Source organism: Marmota monax, unplaced genomic scaffold (assembly GCF_021218885.2).
Source record: "Marmota monax isolate L192 unplaced genomic scaffold, Marmota_monax_Labrador192_F-V1.1 WCK01_AAM20220418_F8-fsc00024, whole genome shotgun sequence".
NCBI classification, from domain to species: Eukaryota; Metazoa; Chordata; class Mammalia; order Rodentia; family Sciuridae; genus Marmota; species Marmota monax.
In genome coordinates, this window is record NW_026695224.1 from 11,503,550 (window position 1) to 11,524,168 (window position 20,619).

The following is a 20,619-nucleotide window of genomic DNA, read 5'->3' on the forward strand; positions in this document are numbered from 1 at the left end:
ACAACAGGTGCATCTTTCATGATCAAGACTGACCAGCTGCAAAATGAACTATGTAAATTCCTAACCTGGACTACAGCTGGACAAGAACAATTCTGCCTTGGTACCAATATATCACAGAGGACCAACTGCAGTATAATTGTTAATGATATCACACAAGAAGAGATATTTCAACATGAAGGGACTGTGACAGCTTCTACAGCATGGTCCATCTCATATTATGGGTTTGAGAATACAGAGGCAGGCTGGGGTCCTGCCACCAGGTATCACTTAGCACTTGAGCCTTCTTCCTGCAAAAAGGACTTACAGAAATTGACCTGTTCTCTTCTGTCTTTGAAGACTGCAGCAATGATATTCCAGTCTGTGAAGTTCTCTTATGTAAAGAATCTCTGACATGCAAAGGAACATCAGTGGTTTTTTACCTTGTTGAAAAGGAATGTATATAATTGTATGGATGGTAGTATTACATTTTTGAGCAGGTAATCAGGATTTTATGCAGTATTCATAAAAGAAAAATAGCACTTCCATGATTCTTGAGGGGAGAAAAGGCCCTTTTGAGATTGTAATTTCCCTGGATTCTCATTACCACTTTAGAAGAAACTGGATTATTTAAATTTGGTGGGATATTGTTAGCAGAAGGATAGCAAACATTACCTGAAGCTAACATGAGTTATTTATAAGACTCAAAAAAATAATTTCATCCTGACTTCTGTAAAGCACATTTCATCTAATACAGATGCCCCTTGATTTATGATAGTAACCGCCCAATAAATCCACTGTAAATTTAAAATATCATCAAGTTGAAAATGCAGTTAATACACCTAACCTACTTAATGCCCAACGCTAAGTTCCACACCAGGAAAACTTCCGGGGGGCCCGCCCTCCGCGGCGCCAGCCCCACGGTCTCGGGGACCAATCCACAGGTTTTGTCGATTGCTTCTGCCTGGGCAGTGCTCCCGGCGCGGCAGCCCCGCCCTGGTCGACTGCTCGGGTCTGGCCCGCCCCCGGGCGCGGGAAAATAAGTTTTTGTTGAGTTTTTATCCGGGAGGCGGCTGCAGTGATCTGCTCAACCCGAACCATTCCTAAGCGTCCTCGGCCTCTCCTTCTTCCTGGTCCCCCTCGAACCACACGAGTGCAGCCGAGGGGCCCAGCTCGCCGCCATGTCCGAAGCTTATTTCCGGGTGGAGTCGGGTGCGCTGGGACCCGAGGAGAACTTTCTTTCCTTGGACGACATCCTGATGTCCCACGAGAAGCTGCCGGTGCGCACCGAGACGCCCATACCTCGCCTGGGCGCTTTCTTCCTGGAGCGGAGCGCGGGCGCGGACCGGGACCACGAGCTGCCCCAGGTGAGAGCCGCCGGAGACCCGCCGGAGCCTCGCGCGAACCGCCGCTGCGGGTCCGTCCCGCCGAGCGCCTGCGCGTCAGGGTCGCGTCGCGTTGGCCCCCGCGCACTGCTGCAGCGCGGGGGAACGGGAGCTGCCGGGTGCCGGGCGTGCCTCCGACCCTCGGGTACCACGTGACCCGACCCGCACTGGCCCCCTCCTCCCAGCTGGGGGACCGGTGGGAGCCCCCGATGGCACCCGCAGCCCCTCCTGAGGTTTACCGGGTGCTAGCGTGGGCGGGGTCGGGGGAGGAAGCTTTTCCGTCGGTGACCTGTCATCCTCCTCCGACCTTGTAGGATGGTGTTGTCAGCCTAACAGAAAGGTTGGGTGACTCGGCCAGGGCCCCCCTACAGTAAGCGGTGAGCTGGGATTCAACCAGGGCCCTGTGGCTGCACACCCAGGTTCGTCCCAGGACAGTGACTTGTAATGGTTATTTTTCATTTCCTGTTTAACCTGTGTTGTTTAGAAGGATGTTTTTGTTTGGGCTGTTTTAGTTTTTATGAAAGTAACACAAATTTTAAGTGAAATAGTAAATATATGTGTGTGTGTGTGTGTGTATATATACATATATATATATATATATATATATATATATCATATAAGATATATATAGTAACTATATATGAAATAATATATAAATGAAATAGTAACTATATATCTTATATATATTATATATTACATATATAATATATACTATATATATATATATTATAGATATATATTATATATCTACTTTGCTTTCCCACATAGGGCCTGTGTACATTTTAGTGATGTCTTCAAAATTCACCTCTCTATATTTTTAATATCTTTATTTCTCTATTTTTATGTGGTGCCAAGGATTGAACCCAGTGCCTCACACATGTTAGGCAAGCACTCTACCACTGAGCCACAACCCCAGCCCAACCTTCATACTTTTAAATGATATTCTTAAACTCATCTTTGTGATTTGTAAAAATGCAGACATTATTGACATCCCATACAGTACATTGTGCTTATTGTGCTAACTGGTAAACATGGAGATATGCTGCCATAACTTTATTCATATTTACTTAGTTTTTAACCTAATGCCCTTTTTCTATTCCAGGTTTCTATCTGTAGTACCACATTGCATTTAATAATCATGTCTTCTTAGGCTCCTTCTTAGCAGTAACAACTTTGAGATTTTACTTGGTTTTTTTTTGTTGTTGTTGTTTGTTTGGTACTACACATTGAACCCAGGGGCACTTTACCACTGAGCTACATCCTTAGCTCTCAGAATTGCTTAGGGCGTCTCTAAGTTGCTGAGGCTGACGTTGAACTTGTGGTCCTCCTGGCCTCACTTGCTGGGATTACAGGCATGCACCACTGCCTTGCCTGCTGCTGCCTATGGTTAGTGTTTGCATGACATTTTTTCTGTCCTGTTTTCAACATTTCTGTGTCTTTATATTTAAGGCATGTCTCTTCTAAGCATGTAGTTAGGTCTTTTCATTGAATTTGGCAATTTTTAATTGATGTATTTAATCCATTTACATTTAATTATTGATATGCTTGTGTTTATTTTTACCTTCCCTATTGACCCTTCCCTTCTGGGATTCAAATTACTTGCATATTAGATTTTTTTTTTCTTTTTCTTTTTTCTCACCGTATTTTTTGTGTGTGTTGTGCTCTTTGTCATCTGTATTTTTCCTGCATGGAACTTGCATTTGATGATTTTTTAATATTTTTTTTTTAGTTGTAGATGGACACAATATCTTTATTTTATTTATTTATTTTTATGTGGTGCTGAGCACAGAATCCAGGGCCTCACTCATGCAAGGCAAGCACTCTACCACTGAGCTACAACCCCAGCCCTCCATTTGATTTTTAAGTCCTATTTTAAAGTTGGTGTCTGATTACCCTGATATTTGGTGCCAAATGTTTGGAGTTGCTCTTGGCCCCTCTATCCTGGCTGCTTTAGCAGACTTGAACTCAGACACAAATGTGTCTTCAGCCTGTGGTATTTTGTCAGAAGCTCTGCTTACACCACCCACCTTCTCAAAGCTGTTTGTTTGGTACTAAGCATTGAACCTAGGGGCACTTTCTGCAGTTCTCCCTTGTAAGAGTTTTATGTTTGTGTTGCTTCCTTTAAAAAAATTTTTGATTTTTTTTTTTTTTTTTTTTAATGAGATTTCTCTTAAAACTCAAGTTGATCTCATAGAAGTTGAGAATAGAATGGTGGTTACCAGAAGCTAAAAAAAAGGATGGGGAGGTAAGGCTGGGGAGAACTTGATTAGTGAGTACTAAATTCTAGTTAGATAACGGTAGGAAGTGCTTGTGTGCTATTACATAGTAGGGTGACTATAAATAATGATATATAATGTACATGTTTAAAAAGCTAGAAGAAAGGACCAGGTATAGTGGCTCATGCCTGTAATCCCAGCTACCAGGAGGATTACAAGTTAAAGGCCAGCCTGGGCAACTTAGCAAGACCTTGTCAAAATAAAATAAAAAGGAGCTGGGGTTATAGCTCAGTTGGTAGAGTGCTTGCCTTGCGTGCACAAGGTTCTGGGTTCAATCCTCAGCACCCCCCACCCCCTGAAAAAAATAAATAAAGTAAAATAAAAAGGACTGGGGATGTAGCTCAGAGGTAGAGTGTTCCTGGGTTCAGTCACCAGTACCACAAATAAGTAAATAAATTTAATAAAAATAGATGAGACTTCAACCCGCACAGTTCATTTCTTCATTCACAACCAGGTTTTCTGCATATGACAGTCACCCCAAAGAGAACACACAGTGTCACCCAGGTGCTATGTTTGTTTGTTTGTTTGTTTGTTTTGTCAGACATTTGTTTTTAAAATCTACCTCTTGTCTGATGCAGGGCTCGAAGATTGAACTCCCCTTGTGGCTGGCAAAAGGACTTTTTGACAACAAGAGGCGCATCCTTTCTGTGGAACTTCCCAAGATCTACCAACAGGCCTGGAGGACAGTGTTTAGTGCAGACGCCAATGTGGTAGACCTCCACAAAATGGGGCCTCATTTCTATGGATTTGGTTCCCAACTCCTGCATTTTGACAGTCCTGAGAATGCAGATATTTCTCAGTCTCTTCTGCAGGTAAATAACTGGTATGAAGGCCTAAGGTGCTACACTGGTCTCAGGAGCCAGCCAAGGCAGCCACCAAATGTTACTTTAGTTTGTTATTATTCCACGTTGGCCTGTAATTACACCGTATCTGCCGTGTGTGTTTGTGTGTGTGTGTGTGTGTATGAGTTTATTTCTTAAATTTGTTTTTAACTGATGCATAAAAATATAAAAATCATACTTATTAATGGGGTGACATGATATTCTGAGATTTGTAAGTTAAATAATGTTTAAATCAGATTAAATATACCTGTCTCCTGTAACATGTATCATTCTTTACAGTAAGATTTTTTTCTGTGATCCCAGCAGTTCAGGAGGGTGAGACAGGAGGATCGCGAGTTCAAAGCCAGCCTCAGCAAAAGCAAGGTGCTGAGCAACTCTGTGAGACTCTATCTCTAAATAAAATACAAAATAGAACTGGGGATGTGGCTTAGTGGTTCAGTGCCTGAGTTCAATCCCTGGTACATGCCCCCCCCCAAAAAAAAATTATGTCTTTTAGCTTTTTGAAATGTATAATTCATTATTATTATCTGTAGTCACCCTACTGTGTAATAGAACTCCAGAATTTCCTCCTAACTATAATTTTTTAAAACATGGCTTTTCAATTACACTTGATGTTTGCTAAGAATTGGAACTAACAGCAAATCCAGGGAATGAGGAAAAGGTACTGGTGAGTTACAAGCACTTAGATACACGGTTCCAGCCCAGTTGTAGGTCTGGTCTAGGGGTTTCTAGTGGAAATACTTGAATGACTTGGTTATTTATTCCTTTCCGTTGTTCTGTGGCTAGGACTTGGCTCTACCATGAACTAATTGTGTGACTTGGTCAAATGACATGACCTCTCCAAGCATCAGTTCTGGAGATTAATAATAGTACCATGTAGTACCATTTAACACATGCAGTAAATAGTAACTATGCTATTTTTCATGAACAAAACCATGTTGTGTATATTATCATTCTTCATAGTTTATTTTAACCCTTCATAATTTTATTATTTTTTCTGTTAATATTAGAAGAAACATCCTTTCTACCTGTTGGGATATAAGCAGTTGAAAGAGTTTACTTTCTCAGTTTTATTTTTATGAGAGCTGTTAACTCAAGACAGGTTTGCTCCCTGGGCTATGCTGACATCCTCCATCAGGCTTAAGGGTTCTTTGACCCACCAGGTACTAGTCCTACTTTTAATGTAAATAGTAAAGAAAAACGTTGCTGTCCATTCAGAAAAAGGAAGTCTACATAGAGACTATAAGCTTGAACTCAAGCTTATGAAATTCTTTTGAGCAGAAAGATAAAAACAAGGAAAATCCATTTGTCTTACAGTGTTTCCAGGACATGTGCTTAAATTGGAGTCTTACCTTTCTTTAGTGAGCTGGGTGTTTTCTTTTCCCATTATTACTTTTAAGTGCTTTAGAATTGCTTATAGATAGGGTGACTTCACCCTGACACAGTTGAAGAAACTGGAGCAGGGACTTGTGGTTTGCGCTCAGAGCCCAATTTAAAATGACACCGCTAGAGCGCAGGGGTCTCCATCCTGATTTCAGACCGAGAATGATAGAAACCACATTCAGGGCTGGGTTGTGGCTCATTGGCAGAGCGCTTGCCTCGTTCGCACATGTGAGGCACTGGGTTTGATCCTCAGCACCACATTTAAAAAAATAAATAAATAAAATAAAAATATTGTGTCCATGTATAACTTTAAAAAAATATTAAAAAAAAAAAGAAACCACATTCAATTAAAAAAGCTTGCAGTTGAAAGCTGTTGGCATGTGACTGCAGTACATTATTAGAGCCTTTGTTAACAATGACAATTATGAGTAATGCTCCTTTTTTGGTACCAGGCATTGAACCCAGGAGTTCTTAATCAGTGAGCCACAAGCTAGCCCTTTTTTAATTCTTTTTTAATTTTGGGGGGACAGGGTCTTGTTAAATTGCTTAGGACCTCGCTATTTTGCTGAGGCTGGCTTTGAACATGCAATCTTCCTGCCTCATTCTCCTGAGCTTCTGGGATTATAGGCGTGCACCACCAAACCGGGCTGAGTAATGCTTTTTGAAAAGCTGGGTGCTTTGCAGATATTACTTCATTGGTTTTCTTTTTTTTTTTTTTTAATTTTTTATTGTTGGCTGTTCAAAACATTACATAGTTCTTGATATATCATATTTCACACTTTGATTCAAGTGGGTTATGAGCTCCCATTTTTACCCCATATACAGATTGCAGAATTACATCAGTTACACATCCATTGATTTACATATTGCCATACTAGTGTCTGTTGTGTTCTGCTGCCTTTCCTATCCTCTACTATCCCCCCTCCCCTCCCCTCCCCTCCCCTCTTCTCTCTCTGCCCACTTCATTGGTTTTCATAACAATCTTCCCAATAATCCATTTCACAGTTGAGGAAATCAAGGCTTGATAATGTGCAGTAGCTTATTTGAGTGGTAGACAGCACTCAGGCCTCTTTCTGAGTCCGAAAACAAATTCTTTCATGCCATACAAACATTCCAGGATAAAAATGGATCTGGTTTTATGGGATGTGAGATCAACCCTGATTTCCCCTGTTCACTTCTTCTGCAGACGTTTATTGGACGTTTTCGCCGCATCATGGACTCCTCCCAGAATGCTTACAACGAAGACACTTCGGCACTGGTAGCCAAGCTAGATGAGATGGAGAGGGGCTTATTTCAAACAGGCCAGAAGGGACTGAATGACTTCCAGTGTTGGGAGAAGGGACAGGCTTCTCAGATCACAGCTTCTAGCCTTGTTCAGAATTATAAGAAGAGAAAATTCACCAACATGGAAGACTGAAGGCCAGAAGAACCCAGGATTGTTATTGGTGGATTTATCTCGTTTATGTCCTTGATAAGATCTAGCTGACCTTGTACAGGATCAGATTGTATCCCGTTTCATAACATACATCCTGCAGTAGTTTCAGGAGTCAGGATTAACTGGTTGGGAAAGGATGCCCTGGCCCTGTGTGTCCTCCAGGCCTGTCCCACCCAGCCTGGGCCTTTTGACCCAAGAATACATAGCCAAAGAGAAATCAAAGTCTGTGCTAAATAAGGATCAATGACATACATCACAGTCAAGTTGGAGCTGGGATTTCTTGTGTTGGGGAGTTTGGGCAGCATGAGATGTCCTTTTCACTAGCTGCAAAGGGCAGGTACAAAGTGGGTCATCTTTGCCTGTTCACATCATGTTCTCTTGAGTGTATTTGCCTCGTCTTCCTCATGGTTGAACAAAAGATAGCACCCCCATGATGTTGGCCCAACTCGTAAATATCTCCTGCTGCCTGCCTGCAGGGAATTAGCCCAATTTCCAAAACAGTCACCCAGTAGAGAGCAAAAGGGGAAGACAGGTGAATGGCACAGCAGAGAAGAGAAGGTGTTGTTTTTGTCCTCTGGTATCGGGGCTTTATGGACTGAAATCATCACTCTGCTGCCAAGCTAGAGGGGACATAGTTAAACTGAGCTCGTGTTTGTCTCTGATCTTTGGAGCACCCGTGCACTTATTCCATTCCTGTCCAGAAAGGCTGTCAGGGAGTTGACCAGCCTTTGTTACATCTGGAAATCGGGACCAGAAGATTGCAGATTGTAAAGACCCCTGTTTAAAAAACATGGCAAAGGTTAAGGGGCAAGTTGTTTTTGCTACATTATTAAGTGGAGGATCCCCGGCCATTTAAGGGGAACTGTTTAAGCAAGCTTGAAACTCTTCCTGGGAGAGCCAGGAGGAACTCAGGCTGAGTAGGAAACAGAATTTCCCGGGACCCATTGGACTGTCCAGTGGGCAGTTTTCTCCACACCACTGCTCCCTTTCTAGTCTCCCACCACTAATGAACACTGTCCTTATTATTGGATGTTTTAAAGGAATTTGGGTATCCAGATTGTGCAAATATCTTGATGCAAATTTAGAATGACAAGTGTTTTTTTAAATGCCTGTTTTAAGATGGAATTGATGTTTTTACAATTTGACTTTGGTGCTAAATAAGTGATCAGCTTTGCCTGTGAATACATTCTGTACGAGTGCTATTTCTGTCACTGGTGCTACACATGATCAGCAAAGTAACCCGAGAATTTTGCCTTTGATCATATTTGACAATAATGCCCAAATAAACCCATGTTTTAGCAACTGCTCTTTTGTTTGTACATCCTCTAAATAGGAGGTATGTTATCTGTCAGAACGTGCGTTTCCTAAGAAGACAAGTTCCACTGCTAGTGCACCAAGTATAGTAGTTAGGGCCCCAGAAGCGGTTCAGAGAAGAGCCTTTCACTCTGCTTTTGGCATCATTATCACAGACAGCTTTGTATTTAAAGACAATCCTAAAGCTGCTGCCATTTTTACCCCTTTCTTTAAAAAAAAAAAAAAAAAAAAAAAAACGGGCTACATGCTAAAAATATGAGGGCATGCATATACGGAATTTATTCCATTTTAAATTTTGCACAAATTACATCACATGTAACTTTTGTGCCCATTTTTGTTGCACATCTGCCTGCAAACTTGTCAGATTAGCTCTCTTCCTGGTAATTTTCCCCTGCCGCAGTCTGGCTGGGCACAAATCACCCAGCCGCCACAAAGCACTTGTATGTTCAAACAGGAAACTTTATTGCCTGAACTCCAACAGCACTCCACGCACTCTCCCGAATGCCGCCCACGCGGCTCCTCGGCACACCACACCAACTGGAACTCCCTCCACCAGAACTTCCCCAACCAATGCGAACTCCCCAGGAAATCCCTGAGAGAACTGCAAAGTAGCGGGTGCCCCAGGCGGACAGCAGGGGTCTATATGCAATTGAATCAACCTAGCATCATCCTAATGGCTCTCAACCATTACTTCTGGCAAAATGCCAGGGGCCATTTCCACTCCGCTGTGGCTCTCAACACTCCCCAAGTCAGTTTTATTGGCATCCTTCAAGAAGGTGATTTTTTTTTTTCCCCAAAAAGAGTATAATTTGAATCAGCTACCAAATTTCTGCTGAAATCCAGGGAGTACATGTGTGCCCTTTCCCCTTAAGGGCTCTGTTCCCAGACAGCTGTGGCCTTAATTGTAGACACAACCTGTGTGCAGGTTTTTCCTAGGGACAATCTGGCCTGCAGGGAAAAGCTGGGCTAGGCTTGGTCTTCCCTTTGGATTTCTCCTGTTCTCCTTGACCTCTGAACTCTGGGCAGCTTCAGGCATGATCCTTGGATCACCGTCTGAATGCTGTTGACTCCCAAGCTTGGATTGCCAGCTCGGCTCTCCCTCCAGACCCAGACTTGTAACCAACCACCTGTTTGATGTTTTGACTTCAGCACCTGCCCCAGCTTGGCAGAGATGGCACTATTTGTCCTGACCCTAGTGGTCTGAGATCACTTTTCTTACTGCTTCAATAGCAGAGATCATTTGTTTCTTAAGTTAAAATTCCACCTCTGGGGCTGGGGTTGTGGCTCAGTGGTAGAGTACTCGCCTAGCACATGGGAGGGCCTGGGTTTGATCCTCAGCACCACATAAAAATAAATAGAAATAAAGGTATTAAAAACAAATTCCATCTCCCTAAGAGAATTTTGAACACCTTACAGGGCTTCTCATTAGGCTTCCAGCACCCTGGCCCTAAGATGTTTCTGGAATACTGTGTGAAGTATTAAAATTGGAATGCAGAACTCAAGGTCAGGTACACTCTGAATCTCTTCTGTTTCACCATCCTGAAACCCCAAAAGAGCTGCTTTATGTTTATGCTTGAAACAGTTGTGTTTAGGTAAAAATATTATATTGTAGACAGATCTTAGTAAAAGAGGTCAGATGTGTTTCCCAAAGTAGATATTTATGTATTTAAGAGGAAAATCTATGCTTCAAGAAACTTGTGGAACAAAATGTAGGATATATACTTAACTATAAAAATCATTATGATCTGGCAAAGTTAGACTTAAAATTTTAATGCCGCATTCCCATGGGAACAATTAAGACAATTAAATGCTCTAACCCTAAAGAAAGATGTCTAAAAGTTGGAATTTTATTTACTAAGATTTACTATTACCCTTCTGAACAGCTTGAAATCTCCCGTCCTGAAGAGCAGAGAATAAAATGTATACTGAATCAAGGGCCAAGTCTGAGAATGTAGAGTTCACCCTCTTATTGAAAGCAAATAACAATCACAGGTGACAGGCCAGGCCTGTTTTGGTTTGAGCTTGGTCTTGTGACTTTTTCCAGACTTATGCTAGTTAATCAGAGGAAGCTCGATGCAACCAGACACAGTCACTAGCCCAGCAGCAGCCTTATCCTAGGATAGAAGCATCCTCCCTCCCAGCTACACTAACCTGGTGTCCGCCTTGTGGTCCGGGGAAAGGTGAAATGGGACCACCCGCAGAAGCAGAGGTCTCCTTTCAGTGCCTGCTTTTCTAAGATCAGAATCAGATGAACTAAAGGGATGTCATTCCATTAAACTCTTTATGTGGAAATAATTTTAGATTTATGGACAGTTGTTAAGATGGAATCGAGTTCCCATATTTCCTTCACCCAGCTTTCTCTCACATCTTCCATAATCCTGGTACATTTATCAAAACTAAGATTGGTACAAGACGTGAACTAAAAGCACAGACTTAATGCAGACCTCACCCCATGTTGTCCACTAATAATAATAATAATGTCCTTTCCTGTTTCAGAATGCAATCCAAAATCCCACAGTGCACTTAATGGGCAGTCAATTTTTAAAGGAATTCACTATCAAGGTCTTGGCTCCATTTCAGAAGTTCAGCTTGGGGGGCTTCGTTGCTCTGGGGTGAGTACCGAGGGCCAGCTCAGGGCCTGTCAGAGATTGCATAGGATCAAGTTGCTGGTAAACTCATCTGGAAGGGAGAGAAGGTGTTTGTCACCTCAATTCACTTTTTCCCTAGTATTTGCATCTAATAGAAAAGGACTTCTTGGACTCTACTTAAAACTTAGCATCTCATTCCCGTTCCCCCATCTCATAACAGTAACTTGATTGTCTCCCTCTTTCCCTCTGGCACCCGGTAGTTAATTTTCTTTGTGTCTAAATGAGTTTAAAATGAGCACGATTTTTATATACAACATTATTAACAAGTGTCAGCACAGCTCTGAAAATAGTGCCTGGGAACTGCGTGTGTTTCAGAATTCATAGGGGAGCAGAGATCCAGCTCATCTTGCAAACGCCCATGGATGGCTAATTACCCAGAAAAAAAAAAAAATCTTTATGACATTTTCTGCCATTTTACCCTTGAGAAGGAAGATTATTGACTTCCACATGACTTGCATGTCTCCCTTTGTACAACTAAAACTCTTCCCCAAGAGCATTTTCTCCTTTGGGCACAAGAAAAAAGCAAATGAGGAGCTAAGGAATATGGATTCTGTTCAATACAGGAAGGAGGCAGGCAAGAGATAGAGAGTGTGATTATTGAAGAAAAAGGATGGTAGAAATTTGTTTGGGGCTCAAAGAAAGACTGCAGAGAGAACCCAATCTTCAGAGCCACATTGCCAGAGGCACTGGAGGAGAGAAATAGCAATAGTTGTTCCCAGAGAGTGGCCTTATCTTAATGGGTCCAAGAGGGCCTGGCACTCTGCTATCTCTTTGTTCAGGAGCAGAACATTTTAAAAACTGTTTCAAAGGACACTGTCATTTTCTAATTTAGCACTGTGTAGACACTCTTAATTTCTTAATCCAAGATTCCAGGTAAATATTAAATAATGTGCTTTTTTTTTTTTTCCCAAAATAATTGAGCAGTCCGGGAAATATTTTCTTAGGTTTAAAGCCAGCTCTGAACTTGATCAACATTTCAGAGGATCCAATCAGCTGAATTTCTGGATCACTCTAAAGATTTGATAGAGGGAGAGGGAGCCACAGAGCATGATGTATCCTGTTGGTGTACCGCCAGAGTGAGGATCAAGTTGTTCTCCAACTTTTAAGACTTTAAAAAATGAAACCAATAAAAAAATTGAAAACCTCGCTCCACTGAAATACTGTTATTTCCATAGACTGGTTATGATTTTGGGGGGTGGGATACTGGGGATTGAATTCAGGGGCATTCGACCACTGAGCCACATCCCCAGCCCTATTTTGTATATTATTTAGAGACAGGGCCTCACTGAGTTGCTTAGCACCTTGCTTTTTCTGAGATTGGCTTTGAACTCTCCATCTGCCTGCCTCAGCCTCCTGAGCTGCTGGGATTACAGGTGTGCGCCACCATTCCTGGCCTTGTAGTATTTTTTGATGAATAGAAAAGTTATTAAACCTATCTTTTACAAAAGAAGGAAAGAAAAAATAGGCACAAAGAGTTAATGTGACTTCCCATACACAGTGTTACTAGTAATAGTTGTTTATTGAGAGCTCCTTCTATTCCAGGTGTTAGGATAACAACTTTATATTATCTCATTTAATCTTCACAACAACCCTGAGAGGTAAATCACTGTTACCCCTGTTTTTAGAGAAAGAGAGTCAGTGAAGTTAAATAAGTGTCAAAGTCACACCATAACCAGTGCTGTACCCAGGTCAGGCCAATTCTGAAGGTCAAGCTCTCGCCTACCCCACTATATTGTGCAGTTAGCAGCAGAGCCAGGCCCAGGGCAGCCCTTTCCCAGACACCCTTTCGATTCGGTCTTGGTCCTTCTACCAAAAAAATCATGACACCACTCCTAAGTGTCTCCTTTGGAAAAATTGGCCCAAGCTATGCCTATGTCACATACCCATTATCTGCTATATAAATAGGACTCCACTTTTTGTTTCAAAACACAGTTCATGCCATTGTCAATTCATGCTCATTCCTGAGATTGCAGGTTGCTATTTCTGAAGTTCTTTTGCATGGCATTTTGCCTCAGGGGCCTTGGCCTGTTTAATCTGGGTATCTCAATTGGCAGAACACTGAGCAGCCCTCTGGGTTTGATTGAATGTGTCTAATCTGCAACTCCGGCTGTTGCCAGCCCTCCTCTGCCTCCCTCTACCTCCCTGCTTTCTGCCTTGCCCAAAACAAATGAGGAATGACTGACGGTTGGCCTGGAAGAAGAGATGGTGGCAGGAAGCAGAGCCCTGCAGGGCACCAGCCTCTTCTGTGGACTTCACTGGGAGCACAGACTAATCCCATTCACTGAATCCTCCAGCGGCCCTCCAGGAGGATCTACCCTGTGCCAGCACCTGGGTGGGGCCCACTGTGAGGGGTGGAATGGCCGGGCATCCCCCTTCCCTGGTGCAGTTTACATTCTATAGGGTGAGACAGATGGGAAACTGGATTGCCAAAGGATGTGCGAAATGAATTAAAGGGCGTGTGAAGGGGAACAGTTGGGGGACCTTCTTTAAATGGCGAGTTCAGGTAAGGTTTCTCTGAGGAGGGATGCAGAGCTGGCTGGCTGAAGAGGACGTGGTTCCCGACAGTGAGAGTGGCCAGGGCCAACATCCTAGGGCAGGAAAAGGTGAGAGGTCTGTGGCTTCGCCTGTTCTCAGGACTGAGAGCCGACCTGGGTAGCAGGAGTTTGGACGAGACTGACAGATGAGACTAGATTCCCTGGGGGATGAATGTGGAAGACTGAGCCCTACACTTGGAGCCATGCTATGAGATCATCAGAAGCAGGAGCCTAGCAGAAGCCATACTGATGTCCTTGAGAGCCAATGGCAGGGTCACCTTTCCAAATCAGAGTGTGCCTACCAGAGACAGCCTCCAGGGTAATAACAGCATTGAAACAAAAACCTACACGAGTTCTCAAAATATGGTCCCCAGACCAGCCCCACCTATGAATATTAGAACCACACCCCAGACCTGCTGAATCCCCAGAGCACAAAGCACAAGGTAGTTGCTACATTACACCCCCAATTGCAAGCTTCCCAGTTCCAGAATGTGCCTTGGTGTTAAGATGCATGGGTTTGTGGGGCAGGAGGACATCTGGTCACGCCCACCCTGGCTCTGAGCAAGGACAGGGCCTGACTCACTTGGATTTAGCTGACTCCAAGGTGTAAAAGTAGAGACAGCAGTGCGACTCTGCGACTCCTCTGAGCTCCACTCAGTGAAACTTCACACTTGGCCTCCTTGTGCCCTGGGTAAGGTGTGAAAAGAATTTACATTTGCTGCAGCAGGTTAGCAGCCTTTAAGTGCTTTTGAGTTTATACAAGAAAGAAAAGGAGAAGGGCAATGAGCTTATCTTCAGCCTCAGCTAACTTAAGACCAGCTGCAGAGGATGTGACCAAATTATCTGCAAAGAAAACCCACCTTGGGGCTGAGAATAAGCCTGCCGCCAACCCCCAGGGGTCCTTTTGAAAAGAAAGTTCTCCGCTGGAGAACAGCGCTCACAATAAAGCCGCCTCCACAGCTGTGCAGAGCCTCAGGCCTCGACACTTTAATTGCTCTGATAGAAACAAGTTAATGGGGTTTTAATAAAAATAGAACCCAAATAGGCGTTCAGTTCCCTATTTTTTTGCAACCAGAGATGCAGCTCGAGTTCTGTTCCACAGGTCTCCGGTGGTCTCCTTCATGCATCAGGGCCCTGTTGAGAATTATGTTAAGAAGATGAGCTTATGGATTCAGTATTGGAGACCTCAACAAAAAGCAGCAGGAAGCTATCAATTACAGCTTCTCTATCTCAGATCCAGGAGAAAAGAGCTCAAATCATATCCCCCAATCACTGAGGGCAGTAAAAGTTTAGGGTAGGGGGAACTGTGGGTTCTGCTTCCCTATGTGATGTGATTGATGGAGTCCATGAGCTGCTTCTCAAACCAATTTGAATCTTCAAAACATAAATGGGATATCCCCTCTGATAGGGATTAGCTGGGTGGTAACTGCAGGCTGGTAGGGTGTGGCTGGAGGAGGTGAGTCTTTGGGGACATGCTTTGGGGAGTATGTTTTGTCTCTGCTTCCCGGGGCTGGTGCTGAGGAGCTGCCTTCCTCCACCACATCCTTCCACCATGATGCTCTGCCTCACCTCAGGCCAAAGGAATGGAGTCAGCTATCTATGGGCTGAGACCTCAGAAATTGTGAGCCCCCAACAAAACTTTCTGCTCTAAAATTGTTCTTGTTAGGTCTTTTGGTGTGTGTGTGTGTGCGTGTGTGTGTGCCGTGTGTGTGCGCGCGCTGAGAATCAAAATCAGGGCCTCATTTGTGCTAAGCATGTGCTCTACTACTGAGCTACACTCTGGCCCTAAAGGTAGCTGTTTTATTTTAAAACTCGTTTATATTTGTAGTGTGTGTTGGGAAAAGTATAAACGGCAGCCATACCCCAGAGAAAAAACCCCAACATGGCGCCTAAGCACCTCTTCTTCCTACCTTCTTCTTTTCTGCAGTGGCGCGAAAAGTTCCCACCCGTGTGAACTCTTCCGCCGGCGCCAATTTCAAATCTCGCTGGCGGGGAACCTTAGCTCCAGTGAGAACTAATTCCTGGGCTCCAGAGCTGATATCTGGAAGAACTTGCCAATAAACAGGTTGCCTGCCATTTATCTAAGCCCTACCATCTCCCCCTTAGTTCTATATAAGCACACAGCTTTTTGCAATAAAATTGGAATTCTCCCGGCGAAGTGTCTTTGCGTGGGGAATTCTTTCAGTGTGTACTTTTAAAGATCACGTAAATGACACATGCTTACACAGACTTATGAAAGATTCAAATAATCCAGAACCAAACAAAGTCCCAGCTGGGAATGAAGGGAGCTCGGTGATAGAGTGCTTGCCCAGCATGCATGAGGCCCTGGGTTCTATCCCCAACCTTGCAAAAGATAAAAAATTCAGTCTTCTTCATCATCACCTACCACATGCAGCTCCTAGCTCCTAGTTGGTGGTAACACTGTCAACAGCAGGTGGTTTCCTTCCAGTCTCCTTAGATGCCCTCTTACACCCAAGCCTTCTGTGTTTGTTGGCTCTTATATATTCTGTTCTTTAATTTCACTTTTTACCTGTTTTTCTTTGCAGAGATCTAGCTGCCTGCTTTGGTTGCTAATAGCCACAGAGTTCGTTATAGAATAGAGATAGCATAGTTTACTTCCCCACTCCCTTAGGTGCAGGATGGACTGTTCCTGGACTTGCCTTCAGACTCTTGTGCAAGGATTTCTGCAGAACAGTCTCCTGAGACTAGAACTGATGGTTTAAAGGTCCATAGATTTCAAAAATCTGATGGCTGTTACCAAAGACTACCTTTTTCTTAAAAAAACAAAAAAGTTTCTTTCAAAAGTAATTCATACTCTTGCAAACATGTGAAAAACACATAAAAAGAACAGGAAATAAATTTTAAAACACTCATGATTTCATCACTGACTATAACTTATAGTCAGTTTGAGACCTTTTACAAAATATGGCCATTATGTAAACTCTAATAACCTGCTTATTTGTAGTTGTATTAAGTATAATCATGAAGTTGTTTTCAAGTCATTAAAGATTCTTCTATGGTGACTTTCTCTGTTGTTAACATGATTTGGAGCAAGAAGAGGAAAGTTTCTGTGGAAGAAAGGAAGCTAAAAATTTGTTTGTGCTAAAGGCAACATTGATGGCTGGGGATGTGGCTCAAGCGGTAGCGCGCTCGCCTGGCAGGCGTGCGGCCCGGGTTCGATCCTCAGCACCACATACAAACAAAGATGTTGTGTCCGCCGAAAACTAAAATAAATATTAAAAAAAAAAATAAAAATAAAAATAAAGGCAACATTGACAACCCGTGAAGTTGTTCATGTGGAAGAATTATCCTACCACCCTAGTTCCGGGATGTCTTTGGGATAAAGCTGACCTCTTCCCAGCAATATGTATGAACACACAATTTGTTTATAATTTCAGGGGTCCATTCTCCATCAAAAGATGCTCAGGGGCAAAACTCCCTGTCTCCAATATCACTTTATGTGATTGTGCTGAAGGCCCCTGCGTGGTAGGAACGTAGTGTTTAACCCAAAGAGCAGTGAAGGGCCTGGGTCCTGATTCAGATCCTGCCTGAGGTTCACTCTGTCCCTCTGCCTGTGTCCTCATTTGTAAAATCTAGAGTATAATAAGCAAGTTTTGTAGTTGTAGGATTTAAATGAGTTCATATGCATAAAATGTTTGGAACAGGGTCTGGCACATGGTAAGTGGTAATTAAATGTCGGTTCTTATTATTTCTAGCATTTTGTTTTTGTAGCATTTTCAACATTATCTCTGCACACATCCGTGATTACTTCTGAGGAATAAATTCCTAGAGGTAGAATAGCAGGGTTGAATTATTAACATATTTATAAGATTTTACCTTGTTTGTTTGTGTTGGGTGGATTTTTTGTTTGTTTGTTTGTTTTGGGCTTTGTTTTTGGATTTTCCCCCCAGGGCTGAGGACTAATTTTTGGATACATAATGCCAAACTCCTCCCTGAAGTTTCAGATTCAAAAATTATCCTAGGACTGGGTTTATAATGATCAACAAAATGAACAAAAATCCTTGCTCCTCATGGAAGTTTTCATAACAAAAGAATAGATGGAAAACAAAGGAAATAAGTAATCTTTGATCAGGTGAGCAGGTGAGAACCTGTCACGGAGGGCCTAGCAGCTGAATCAAATTACATTTTGGGAGAAGTTTTAATTTTCTAACTTCAGGTTTAAGAAAGATGAGTAGATATTCAAGGAGACAATTAAAAGAAACTGAAATTATGTTTTCCTTGTTCATTGTATATTTAAAACCACTAAGAGGAAGTGACAACTCTCAAATGTCCCCCAAGAAAATCAATCAGAGAGGCTCCTTGTTTCTTAGTAAGACATGAATATTTCAAATACTCAAGTCTGATCCTTTCTTCTGCCCCCATCCCCAAAACAGTAAGGACAAGAGTAAAAGGAAAAGACACAAGCTTGTTGTGTTGGTTACGGGGCCGCGTTCCCAGAGAGTTGCTTGCCAGGTGGGCAATGTCAAGGGACTTTAGGTCGGAGATGACGGTGCCCAGGACCTCACTCCCTCTCTCCTATGCCTCACAACCACAAAGCCTCCTCCCAGAGACACATTCAGGGGCAGAAAGGCCAGCTCAGAATTCACAGTTCAGGGCACAGAAGTGGCAAACCACAGGCTCATCTTGGGGACCACAGTGGCTCAAATAAGTGGCCTGGAATTTCCACCCGCTTCCCCAAAATGCAGAACCTGGGCCTTAAATAAATCAGGACTCCCTGGGGCTGGAAGGAGCAGCTGAAATGGTGAGGAGAGAGGGGAAGGGAGTTGGTGTGGAATGAGGCTGGTGACTGTGACTGTTGACAGGGCGTCCCAGGCCAGCGCTGGACCGATGACACACCGCCCCCACCTTGCTCAGTGCTCCCATTTGCTGCTTCACTTGTCAGCAATATGTCACAGCTCACCTACTGTGTACAGGCATGGGGCCAGTCCCCAACGAGAGGATGTAAAGAAATACACTGGGAGGAGCTGCCGGCTCCTCAGGGAGGGGGGACATTTTGCACCCTGAGCCTTGGCTGAGTGCCCCATGAGGCTTCCTTCCGTTCTCCAAGCGAATGCTTCTTCTCCCCCGTCCTTCCCTCCTTTCTTCCCTCCCTCTCTACTTCTTCCTTCTTCTCTCTTTTTTGCAGATGGTACCATTCTAGCTGTACCTATTTTTTCTCCCAGTACTGGAGATTGAACCCACTGAGTTATTCACGAGCCCCTTTTAAATTTTATTTTGAGACAGTGTCTTGCTTAATTGCCCAAGCTGACCTCAAATCTCGATCCTCCTGACTCAGCCTCCAGAATCACTGGGATTGTAAGGGTGTGACATTATGCCTGGCTCCATTTCTCAGCAGAAATAACAAATGCTTTTTGAAAAAAAAAAAAAAAAGCTCTTTGAAAACATTCCAATAAAAAGGGCAAATCCTCACCATTTCTATTCCTTGTTCTCTGTCTCCTGAGATACCCGCTGTTTGCAATTTAGTATTTACTTAACAGATAAGACATTTTTTCCATGCACACACTTATTGTTGTCGATAGGTGTTTTTTAGTTTGGGGGTTTGTTTTGTTGTTGTTGTAGTTGTTTTGACAAAAAAAAAGGGAATGTGAACTCCTATTTATTGGCTGCTGCTTTCCCAGCTCCTGGCTGGAGTTGTGGCTCAGTGGTAGAGCGCTTGCCTGGCAAGTGTGAGGCGCTGGGTTCAATCCTCAGCACTGCATATAAATTAATAAATAATGAAAATTCCATTTACAACAAAAAAAATTTTTTAATGAAAATATTTGTCAAGCAAATGAATTATAAATTTCTAAAATTTGTCTAATTCAAAAATATGGCATGGATAACCATCCATATCGTCTACCTACCTCGTGCTCTTTATGTCTGTGTAGTATTCCATGGAATGACCAAAGTTTTTCAATCCTGTTGCCAGACATTAGGCTGCCTCCATGTTTTCAGTATTGGAAGTCATTACACCTACATCCTGGCACAGGTATATTTCTGTAGGCAAATATAACAGATGAGTGGCCTCCATAGATGCCCACATCCTAATCCTCAGAACTGCACATTTATTAGCTCATATGGCAAAAGGGACTTGCAGGTGTGGTTGAATTAAGGCTCTTTAGATGGGGAGATTATCCTGGATTATGGGGTGGGCCTAATGTAATCCTAAGGACCCTTGTAAGGGGCAGGCAAGAGGGTGATAGGCAGGCAGACAAGGAGAGGAGGAAGCAGAGGGAAGACATGCCTGTCTTCTCGCTATGGAAGAAGCCAGGGCTGGAGGTCCGCTGCTGGAAAGGCTGCAAGCCAAGCAATACAGATGCTGGAGAAGCTGGAAAAGGCCTGGAAACGGATTCTGCCCTGGGGCCTCCAGGAGGAATGCAGCCCTGCTGACCCATTTTGGATTTCTGACCTGGAAGATAATAAACTGTTGTATTAAGCCACCCACTTTGGCTATTTGTTATCAACAGCCATAGGAAATTAATACAGAGACCCAGAGATGGAGTTGCTGGTCGTCTTCACCATTTCAGGCCACTATAACGAAATACTACAGACTGGGCAGCTTGTAAACAGCAGAAAGGTATTTCCTATAGTTCTGGAGCCTGGGAAGTCCAAGATCAAGAAGCCACGAGAGCAGAGCATGGTGTCACACGCCTGTGATCTCAGCTACTCCAGAAGCTGAGGCAAGAGGATCGCACAGGTTCAAGGCCACCCCGGGCAACTAATGAGACTTGGTCTCAAAATAAAAAATTTTAAAAAGGCTGGGGGTGTGGCTCAGAGGTCAAAAGCCCCCAGCTCAATCTCCAGTATGGAGCAAAAAAAAAAAAAA

The 20,619-nt window shown here is 43.2% G+C and overlaps 1 protein-coding gene across 1 annotated transcript; it reads left to right on the forward strand.

The window, feature by feature from the left end:
- Positions 1 to 975: 975 nt before the first annotated feature.
- Gins3 (GINS complex subunit 3) lies at positions 976 to 8,599 on the forward strand. The gene is made up of 3 exons (XM_046435292.2): positions 976 to 1,343; positions 4,216 to 4,449; positions 7,049 to 8,599. Exons 1-3 carry the CDS (start codon positions 1,158 to 1,160, stop codon positions 7,277 to 7,279), a joined length of 651 nt encoding a protein of 216 aa, XP_046291248.1. The 5' UTR covers positions 976 to 1,157; the 3' UTR covers positions 7,280 to 8,599.
- Positions 8,600 to 20,619: the final 12,020 nt, after the last annotated feature.

Coding starts and splice junctions, on each gene's coding strand:
- Gins3 (XM_046435292.2), top strand. CDS start 1,158: ATGTCCGAAGCTTATTTCCGGGTGGAGTCGGGTGCGCTGGGACCCGAG. Junction 1,344..4,215: donor GGGACCACGAGCTGCCCCAG/GTGAGAGCCGCC, acceptor TGTCTGATGCAG/GGCTCGAAGATTGAACTCCC. Junction 4,450..7,048: donor TTTCTCAGTCTCTTCTGCAG/GTAAATAACTGG, acceptor CTTCTTCTGCAG/ACGTTTATTGGACGTTTTCG.